A 10,779-nucleotide genomic window follows, 5' to 3' on the forward strand; every position below is an offset into this window, starting at 1 on the left:
ACCCCTGCCCTAGAGATTTTTTGGACAATTGAAATCAGTGGCTCTTGTGTGCCACACAAAGTGTCAGGCCTGGCACGGTGGATGGCCATGCCCCATGAGAACAACAAAAAGCAAAGCTCACTTCTTCTAAGATACCTAGAGGCATGAAGCTTGGACTTGTTTTCTGTTTGTTTACTTCCCACATTAGCATGTAATGTGCATGTAACAAGCATATGAACTTGCTTTTTCAAAAATGTCCATGTTAATTTATTTAATTTATTTAAGCAGAGAGGACAATGTTCCTCTGAAAAAAGAACCAAGTGCTAGTAGACTGGACTGACACATACTATTCTAGAAACGTGGTTCCTGGTATCTGAATGCACAGCTCATATCATCTTTGAGATTTCTACATGGAGGAGAGAGATTTCAACACTAATTTTGCAAAGAAATGAAGTTCACATGAAATTTTTTTTTGAGACAGAGTCTCACTGTGTTGCCCGGGCTAGAGTGCCGTGGCGTCATCCTAGCTCACAGCAACCTCAAACTCCTGGGCTCAAGAAATCCTCCTGCCTCAGCCTCCCAAGTAGCTGGGACTACAGGCATGTGCCACCATGCCCGGCTAGTTTTTTCTGTATATTTTTAGTTGTCCAATTAATTTCTTTCTATTTTTAGTAGAGACGGGGTCTTGCTCTTGCTCAGGCTGGTTTCGAACTCCTGAGCTCAAACGATCCACCTGCCTCAGGCTCCCAGAGAGCTAGGATTACAGGCATGAGCCACCGCGCCCAGCCCACATGAAATTTTAACTGTTATGAAGGAATGTAAAATGATAACACTTGCTGAATTCCAACATCCATTAGCTACTCTTTTTTTTGAAAAAACACACCAAAGAATATACTTACATGCTTCATTTACACATGTACATAAAATTAACCAATTATTAGCAAGTACAAAGGTTGTATTTAAAGGCATAGACAGCTTTGATAATCAAAAGCTCTTTGTTAACTGAGTCCAAGTATGCCAGCTTTGATTCTAAGCCTGATTATACATGTTTCCACCTTTGGCCAGGTACATGTAACTTACAACTTCCCTTTGTACCTGGGGGTCCTTTCTGGAAAAGAAGAAGTGTAGAAGAATGTGAGAAATTAAGTTGAGGCAAAGGAGTCATGACGTTTAATATCAGCACACAAAGGAGAAATTAATAAGTAATATATACCATTAAAATAGAAAGAAATAGTCCTATGCACCTTCCGCCACTTAACATTCCTTATGGTAAGATAGCGTCCCACCCAGCTATGTGCCTCATACTCTCTTTTCTTTTTAGAAATGTTAAGCCCCAAATCGTGTCGTTCCGACATCTGACATTTCTTATGCTATTCTGGTGATGACATAAGCTTCTGTCTCTGAGCGTCCTTGACCAACCTCAAGCTGAAGAAATCAGGCTGTTCTCTCACCACGGACAATGGCCAGCTAAGGTTTGCTGCGTGTTCCCTCCGTGGTCACAATGAGGTGGGTGGCTACAGGATATACAAGAAAGAATGATAGACTCCTCGTGGGCCAAGCAATCACCACAATTCTGCATGAGCAGAAAAAGCAGAGCACAGAAATGTGTGGGCCTGAGAGCTCATCATGGACGTTCAAGAACCTTCTAAAGCTTGGTAGGGTCCACACCTTCATCCTCAACATGTGCTTGGCCATTACATTTGCAGCATGTGCCCTGTGGGACTCCTGCCACTGGCCTGCTGAGGTTTTTCTGATGGTGAATGTTACTGAAAATTTCCTACCTTGAACTGTCTAGAAACCAAGCCATGGTCCCACCCAGCAGAGCTTTCCCTCTGGAATCTAGATGAAGGATGAAAAGCAGGCAGCGAAGAGTTCGCACTGGAAGTGAAGCCCTCCTCCTCCTCCTCCTCCTCCTCCTCTTCCTCTGCCCTCCTTCCCTCCCCCCTGCCTGGCGGTGGAGGGCTCATGGGGGCGGTGCAGACGCGCTCATGTGGCTGTACGAGTACCTGGTCAGGGAGGCCCCGGTGGTCCTGCCTTCCTCCTCCTCGCCCGCCTCTCCTCGGGCCCCCGGGGGCCCAGGATTGGGGCAGCAGGGGAAGGTGGCCATGAAGCCGAGGCGGAAGCGTTTGTTCATGAAGCAGTAGATGATGGGGTTGACGCAGGAGGAGGTGTAGGAGAGGAGGAGGATGAAGGAGATGGGGGTCCCTGAGAGGCGGCGCTCGGCAGAGGCGGTGTCGTAGGCCCGCCAGGCGTTGGCGCTGAAGATGGGCATCCAGCACAGGAAGAAGAGGACCACGATGACGATGAGCATGCGGATCACCCGCTTCTTGGCCATCAGGTTGGCGGCGGAGCTGCTGCTGCGGACGCGGTCCACCCTGCTGCCGCCGCCGCTGCCGGGGGACAGCGGCCGCAGCGCCAGCTTCCTCGGGCGCCTGGGCTTCTGCAGGTAGCACCCGTCGCTGTCCTCGTACCTGCCGCCGCTGCCGGTGCTCGGGTTCCTTTCTGGGTGGGCGAGAGGTGTCACCGATCATTTGGGGTGGGTCCTGCCGGACGGGAGGCACGAGCCCCCCACCCCATCGGGAGGGTCAACCCAAACTTCAGTATCGGGCGGGCACCCGTGGCCCTACACGGATAGGGGTAAGCGTGGATCTGTACTAGTTCTCGCCTCCGCATGAAAAGCTACTTAAAACGAATAAAATAATATACACGTAGCATAACATAATAAAAATAATGGGCATGCAGATTAAAAGGCAAAAATTATTAAAGAATGAGTGAATATTCATCCTCTTCTTCTTCCTTTCCTTAGCTCCGCGGGAGGAGGCTTCCTGCTTGCTCTGTAAGATTCCAGATTGCTTTAGTTGCGAGGAATGTGGGTAATAACAAAAAAACCCAAGGAATCCAAAGACGCCAGAGAGACTGAGTTATCTCCGTAGTAATGAGCTGAGCGAGGGGGTGGAGGGAAAAGGGAAAGGTCATGTCAGCGAAGGTGTTGGGGTTAATCTTAGTGGATAGTGGGCTGTGATGAACCGGGAAGGAGCGAGGCTTTGTGGTAGCTGCAGCGTGAGCACGGAAGGGAGGAGGGAGAGAGGATGGGAAAGGAGGCAAAAAGCTGGACTGTAGGTTATAAATCAAATCTCTTCCAATCCCTCTGGAGAGACGCAAACAGATGGGAAGCATAACACGAGTAGTTTAGGTTGCTGAAGGGTGTCCATTTGAATGTAACATTGCAGAAAGTCCGGGACACATGGGCCCTCAGCTTATAATTGGGTTACGTGTATATTATTTTATTCCACTCAGAACACTTTTGAAAGGAATTATTTCCCCATTTTACAGATGAGGAAATAGAATGGGTCTCATGCCTGTGCCTTATAACACAGAGTCCCATAAGAATACTTTCAAACATCTCTAATACACTCTATATACACTCTGAGGATATCTATTTAAGTTATAGAAAACAAGCTTTTGAGCTCTTTTGGCATACATAAAGCTAAAAGATCATTACCTTTAGCAGATTTCTTCTGGCTAGCCTCAAATTTTATTCCTTGGTAGAGTTCCAAAGAGATTAATCCATATGCCACCGTCATCACAATTCCAGGAATAAGAAAGAGGATGAGTAACAGGAACGTGTGCCTAATAAAATTAAAAGAAATCTAATAACCAGCAACTCTAGGCCTTCAAACCCCAATGGGAAGGAATGAATAGAGTTCATCTTTATTTTAACTGGTCTGAGCAAACACATTAATTACTAATATTTAATATTCTTGGAAGTTTCATGTTTGGAGATTCAGTCATTACAAGTTGTTTTCTTTTCAGATGATCTCTGATGAAGGACTTGTTAAATTAGAAAAGTTTGGCATAATTCTGTGCCTGTAACAAGTCTACATGTTAAATATAGTGAAAGCTTAAAGAAGAGAAAACTGAGACTTAAAGAGATTAAATAACTTGTCCAAAGTCACACAGTTAGTGGCAGAGATGGAATTTGAACCCAAGCAATATGGTTCTAGAACCTTATGCTTTTAAGCTTCATAATACGTAACAACAGAATAATCAAATGCTTAGGAAGGGATGATGGAAAACCTTCTTGGTTTTGTGAAACATGGCATTCCAGCTGTTTATGACCCATGAGAAGCTCAGAAATTTCCATGGGCATTCATTCTCCATGACCCTGTGAAGCTGGCACAGTGGCATAGTTCTAGTGCCTGGTGAGTCAGAGCTATGCTTTCTCTAAACGTGTTTGATTCCTGAGGAATCACAGCCTCCTCCTTTATGAGTCTGGCCCTTAAATCATTTTTGCAGTCTGGCATGTGTTAGGTTATACAATTAGGCCATAAAATTGTCAGAGGCTCATGGTGGCTGGGCTATTTCTCATTTCAATTGGACATGTTTTGATAAGATTCCTTTTCAAGTCTTGGAAATAACTCTCTCGTTTGCAATATAATTCTTTTTATGTGTGTGCTACTTCGTTGAAATAAAAGGAGGAAGGCAAAGAAAGCAGAGATGATCTCAGTTTTGGGCTGTTTCTGAATGTCTAGTTCCCTGCTTCTAAAACATCCTTAGAATTAGTAAACATAATACCCTGAATTTGTGTAGCCTTTTTAGAATGACATTTTTGTATACATACTCTCCTTTGAACCCCACAGCCACACAATGAGGTAGATTTAAAACATATCTATATTATTAACTCCTTGAAGAGATAAGGTACCTGAAGCTCAAAGAGGTTATGAGAATTTGCCCAAGGTCACCCAACTAGTGAGCAAAGGGACCAGTATTAGAATATTGCCTTTTTATTTCTGGTAAAGTGCTCTGGACAAGCACCAGAACTGCAGCTCTAAGAAAAACCACTTAGGATTTTGGACTCTCTGTTCTATCTTCAATTCTTTAGAAAATCATAGCTCTCCAAGTCATCTTGCCTAACCCCCAACTAGAGCATTTAGAAGCACAGTGATTTAGCACAAACGTTCTGCCCCTTCTTAGGTTTGTGAGTTTGGGTAACTTAACCTTTCCAAATTTCAGTCTACTCACCTTTAAAATGGGCATAATAATAATACCTACCCTGTAGCATTTTGAGAGGATTAATTGATTAATATACATATAGCATTTAAAACAGAGCACTCCAGCTAAGCGTTTGCTATCACTTGTCCTAGAATGAGGTTAGAATGACTCTACCCAAAAAGTTTCCAGGAAACTTATCCTCCGACCACTTTTGGTAAGGCATTCCAGTTTTTCATAATATTGCACAATTATGTCAGGTTGTATCTAAAAAACTAAACACAATGCAGCCTTACCAGGACTGCTGCATAACATCATTTGGCAGTAGAAAGCGGCACATGTTTGCAGTCTGGTTGTTATTTTTGGTGAAAGGCACCAAGTTGCTATAGATGGGGTATGGAGTCATGATGGTGAAGGAAAGGCACCAGGTAGCAGCGATCACCTTCAAAGCGTGGGATTTTGTTTGCCAGACCCGGGACTGTAAGGGTTTGCAAATTGCACCATATCTCTCCAGAGATATGGCTACCAGATTAAAGGTGGATACACTCACAGAGGTGCCTGGGAAAGGAACAAAGAAATTGGTTATGTTGACTCTGAAATCCAAAGTTTATTTGCACATTAGCTTAAGCGTATCTGACCTGCACAGGTTTGATATCAAAGGAAAATGCTCAGAGGGTAAAGAAATATTGCGTATGTATATTTTCAAAAGATGATTTGTTCCTAGCTTTGTTCCAAAAAGGATTTAAAAGCAGTTAAAGAAATGTATTTACAAATGCATTTCATTGCCAATTTTTAGATAAGTTAATTGAGCTTTGATTACAACCTAACTCCTGCTTAGGCTGAAGGTGTTCATTAATTAATAGTCGAGGGGATGAAATGTGTTCCTAACCCATAAAAGAGGTTTTTGAGAAGCCTGAAGAAAAGCTCTAGTTTTGAGCATGATCTGCATAGTTAAATCGACCCTAAAAACCCAAGATTCTCAAGGACTCTGTGACTCTGGATGGTCACTGGAATCCGAGCGGAAGGCGTTAAGACTGTTTCTGACAATTTCTAGCACACACTGTTCTTAAGAGTGAAACATTCTAAATTTCAAAAAGCAGTTTGTTGAAAAAAATACATAGCAAAAAAGATGGAGGGGGGGAACCTTCCATGCTGTAACTAAAGGTTTCTCCGCGGGGGGAGGGGGGGCTAGGGTCTTTCTTCTCATTCTTTTTTGCTTTTCTGTATGTTTTAGAGTGAGCATGCATCACTATTACAATGGGAAAGACATCAAATATACCTCACTTAAAAACATATCAAAACAGATTAATTTCCCCTAATTTTTGTATTATGTATGCATGCTTATTATGATGACTTATTATTCCCTGAAAATTCCCTTTAGAAACCTTCAGCTATGAATTCTGTTAATTTTTCTGATTATTACTTACCATGATTTCTTAAACCTCAGAATTAATATAAATTTGTGGTCCTTAGATTCTCACTGTGTTTATGGATGTAAATTAATTCTCTGAAACTTTGTCCAAAAATGTCTTTTTTCTAGGGGGGCTAGCACTAGCTTTCCTTAGAGTCTTAAAGGAATCTATGACCCCAAAACCATTATCTAATAACTGACATTATGAGGTTAAAGTGTTGATGACATTTTGAGTCAAGAGTATAGCCCAAAACTCCATAGAGTCAAATCTGTGTAATGGGTTCCCTATAACTGTAAACTCACTGCAAGCATTCTTTTTCTTTTCTTTTTTTTTTTTTTTTGCTACAAATTAGGAGTTTAATGAATGTTCATTGTTATTAATAGCATTGAGGAGAAGGCAAAATTGAGAAAAGAATCCAAATTACTGGAATTAGAAATCCAACAAAATCCCTACAGTATTGTAAATACTTTCAGAATTATTTCTTTTTGGCATTAAAAATTCTTTTAATTGAGTTGAAATTCACACAACATAAAATTAACCATGTTAAACTTAATTCTGTGCTATTCACAACCATGCAAAACACTCATTTTAAATCTCCTTTTGCATACTCTGGTTATGGTTCTCAAATAATATTACCATAAGATATATATGGATGGGTCTTGGGAGTGTAAAGCACTATGAAATGCTAGTTATTGTTGCTTAATTATTTAACAATGAATGATCTTTTTCATTTGAAAGTTCGTTTTTTTTTTTTTTTTTTGAGGACTTGAACACAGATTGACACATTCTTGATAATTTGTCTGAGGCATGAGGGTCAGTAATTCATCATCATTTTGTCTGTGCTGAATCCTGCTTCCTCAATTGGGAAAAATAGACTTTGAAAGCTTTCCGGTCACTGAAGACTGCCTTAGCCCAGCTCAGTTCTGCATATTTTACAAGGCTTGGGTCAGAATGAAAAATAATTCCCACCTCTTGCACTCTCCCAACAGTTCTCAGAAAGAGCAAGGGACAAGGCAATTTGGCAGACAGAGGAGACCGAGAAATGTGTTTTTATTCTGCTTCAGGAGAACCACAGCCATTGGCAAACAGAGCCAGCGTCCTCGCCACTGTGGTGGCTGCTAATACGGGTTCAGATCCCAGTGCTCTTGCTTACCGCCTGTGTGTTTTTAGGCACATTATGACCCTCTCTGGGCCTCTGTTCCCTCCGTGATGAGACAGGGAAGGATATTTACTTCATGGGGTGGTTGGGAGGTAAAATAAGATCATGTAAGTAAAAGCACTTAGTACAACATCTGGTGCACAAAAGTACTCAAAAAATATTAGCTCTTGTGATTTTTCTTATTATCATCATTTTGATTGGCACGGGCAGAGAGCTGCATGTCTTAGCCAATCAGGGTCAGCTTAGTGACCTCACAGTCCCCAGGAGCAAATTCAGTTCCTCATTTAGGGGGAGATCTCTCTTTCGCTCTCTCTCTCCCTGAGATGGTTCCACTTGGAAGGGAACAGGCTGCGAAGTGAATCCTGAGAAAAGTCTAGAACGGTGATGGAACTAGTCTTCCAATAGCCCCCCCCCCAAGAAAACAAGGGGAACAACAGCAGAGAACCCTCCTCCACGACCCTCACTCTGCCCAGAAGCTGTGACTCAAGTTGCGTGGAGATCAGGGTACCATCGACGGCGTCCAGAAAGGGAGAGAACAGCTTGAAGTCACTTTGAACCCCTCTTCCCTTGGAACAGAAGTGAGCAAAATCCACCTCCTCTGTTTTCATATTAACTTATTTCACTCTTAGAAACTGACCTCTGACACGGATGGTGACTGGGTACTGACTTCTGGGGATGCATGAGGACCGGCTCACTGGAAAGAGACATCTATGTCCTCGTGCACAGCCCCGCACAGCCAGATGCTGTGTTTAGCACTCAGCGGGGCTCCTCCGCGGGGGGTCTGGGGCGCGGCACCAGCGCAACTTACCCATGAAGTAGGTGGTGGTCTTGCAAACAGCGCTCCCGAAGATGAAGTCCTTGAGCAGGTTGGGGATGAGGTTGAACGGCATGCAGAAGAGGCAGAGCATGAGGTCGCTGACAGCCAGGGAGAGCAGGAAGATGTTGGTGACGGTCCTCATCCTCTTGTTCCGAATCAGCACCGTGATGACCAGCGTGTTTCCGAGCACGCTGAGCAGGAATATCAAGGAGTACAAGAGAATCTGCACTGCCGGACGCCACTCTGCAGGGATTTGCAGGAAGAGGACGGAGGGATGAGGTTATGAGAGCAGAATGCTAAAACCCTAGGGAGCGGTTGCTTCCTGCCCATTTCCCCCCTAGGGGTGTACATCACTGAACCCAACGATTCCTGTTCCGACAACATTTTACAGAAACAAACTGAAGAAAGCACAAAGTGAATCATTTGTTTTTTAAAAGGTTGGTTTGTTAAAGGACCACTCAGGGAACCGCTTTTTCTTAAGGACAAAGCTCAAGTGAACAGTGATTGCTTTCTTTCCTATCTGCTAACCATTATTTTGCTTTAATCAATTCACGCTGGGTTTCCTCCCAAGAAAAGGCAACTGCTGCGTGGTGACAGCACCTTTTCTGCGATGCTTGTAAGTTCAAGCTCAGACACTTGCAGTCCCTTCTTGCTGCTCTCAGCTCTTCCTCCCACTGCTTTCGTGCCCCCAAGTCCTATTCATGAACGCCCCGCTCTACCACGGGGAACAGTATTTGACTCTATTCTGCTTTCCGATCTCTTATCCAAACTTCTGAACATACGACTTTACCCAGCCTTGTCTCAAATGACTTTGTTATATTTTCTTTATCAGCCTTTGCCTCTGCTGATTTCTCCTGCAACTCAATAGTTTTCTGAATTAAAATAAGTCTCTGACTCCTACCTGTGGAAGGGTGGGGCTGATCCAAGCAGAAGAGGGTCTCATTTTCCAGCCCGAGTTCGCAGGGAGGAGCAATGTTGCTTCCATTCACAAGAAGGCTGTCAACCACGTCCATCCTCGTCTGCTGCTTTCCAGCAAGTGCTGGTGCTCGAGCTGGTGAATTGCTCACTCCCGGCTCATTCCTCTAATGACCGGAGGAGAGTCTTCCAAATGCAACCTGCCGTGGAGGGGCGGGGAGGGAGTGATTTCCAGGTGTGGGCTTTTTCAGCCATCCCTAAAGGCAGCTTGAGTTCACCAGGCTCAGTCCAGCTGGGCAAGCATTTGCGCTCCTGTCATGGAAAAGGCAGCTAGTGCAAGTCAAGCCTGATCCACCTTCCGGGCCCACCCCGCCCATTCCCGGGCCAGTCTTAGGGCCCTGAACACGGAGACAGTCTGGCTGCAAGTTAACCCTTCCTAGAATGCAGCTGCTTTTATGCACATACTTGAGTACACGTGCATAGACACACACACATGCTTCCCCAGCACCTCTCTTCTCTGTATAGGAACCTGTCACCATCCCTGACATATGCAGAAGAAAGCCCAAACTGGCTGCGTGAGACAGGGACAATTAACACAGTAACAGATACGATAATGCAGACCATCAGGCCTGGAGGACGTGAGGGACTGTGTTTCTCCCTCCTTATATAAAAGCAATTAGTGCCTTTTTAGCTTTGGAACCATGCCCAGCAATGTGTGTGGATATAACTGCAGGGTGGTTGTTAAGTCGTTACTAACCACAGTGCTATTTCTTGTGGTCTCTGCCCTTGTTAACTAGGAGGAGGGGAGCACGTTTGAATATAGGTTCCGGAGTCCTTATCACAAAACAAGTCAATAAGATTTCCCGTCCACTCATGTATTCATTCATCCATTCATTCAGCACAGATTTCTTGAGAGTCAGCCATTTGCTAGATATTAATACTTTGCTAGCATGTCAGCAAATAACGAGCAAAATCTTTTCAGGTCTTGTTGAGTATCATGGAAGGAGTAGAGCAGGGAGATGTGATGGGGAGGAATGGATCGGGGGTGCTAATTTAGACAGAGTGGTCAGGAAGGGCTTCCTCAAGGAAGGGACTGTGGCCTGGATGACAAGGAGGAAGCCTTATGGAGATCGGAGGACAGCTTCTTCCAGGCAGAAGGAGTGGTATTTTCAGCAGACGTCACAGCAAGTGCAAAGGTCCTGAGGTGGGAATGAGCTTGGTCCCTTTGAGGTACAGATAGATAGAAGCAGAAATGAGTGAGGGGCAGACAGCAGGAGAGAAGTTAGAGAAGGGGACCAGCTTGGGGGTCTGGGTTTTCCTTGAAGCTCTGTGGTGCTGTCCCTCAACACTCGTTGCATAGCTAGTCCCCTCAGTTCGGATCCTTTGAAAAGCGGATGACAGCCGTGGAAGGCGTGTTTCTGACACACTGCTCGTCTGAGCTGAGATTTGGCCTCTTTGTTAGATATCCCTGGGGCTCCTTGTGTACTGGCAGTGCTTGTGTTAACAGA

General features: G+C 44.3%; 1 protein-coding gene across 1 annotated transcript; it reads right to left on the reverse strand.

Annotated features, from left to right (window-relative positions):
• Window positions 1–1,729: 1,729 nt before the first annotated feature.
• On the reverse strand, window positions 1,730–9,564 carry CCKAR (cholecystokinin A receptor). The gene is made up of 5 exons (XM_012664199.1): window positions 9,258–9,564; window positions 8,348–8,599; window positions 5,265–5,526; window positions 3,482–3,609; window positions 1,730–2,481 (listed from the first exon to the last, which is right to left on the reverse strand). Exons 1-5 carry the CDS (start codon window positions 9,367–9,369, stop codon window positions 1,943–1,945), a joined length of 1,293 nt encoding a protein of 430 aa, XP_012519653.1. The 5' UTR covers window positions 9,370–9,564; the 3' UTR covers window positions 1,730–1,942.
• Between the last annotated feature and the right edge of the window lie 1,215 nt (window positions 9,565–10,779).

The sequence above is a fragment of the Propithecus coquereli genome, unplaced genomic scaffold (genome assembly GCF_000956105.1).
Source record: "Propithecus coquereli isolate 6110/MARCELLA unplaced genomic scaffold, Pcoq_1.0 Scaffold87, whole genome shotgun sequence".
Taxonomy (NCBI): Eukaryota; Metazoa; Chordata; class Mammalia; order Primates; family Indriidae; genus Propithecus; species Propithecus coquereli.

Excerpts from the sequence above, each read along its gene's own strand:
- CCKAR (XM_012664199.1), bottom strand. The coding sequence starts at position 9,369 with ATGGACGTGGTTGACAGCCTTCTTGTGAATGGAAGCAACATTGCTCCT. Across the intron at positions 8,600-9,257 it reads TCAGCCCCACCCTTCCACAG|AGTGGCGTCCGGCAGTGCAG; the intron begins GTAGGAGTCAGA and ends AAATCCCTGCAG. Across the intron at positions 5,527-8,347 it reads GACCACCACCTACTTCATGG|GCACCTCTGTGAGTGTATCC; the intron begins GTAAGTTGCGCT and ends TTCCTTTCCCAG.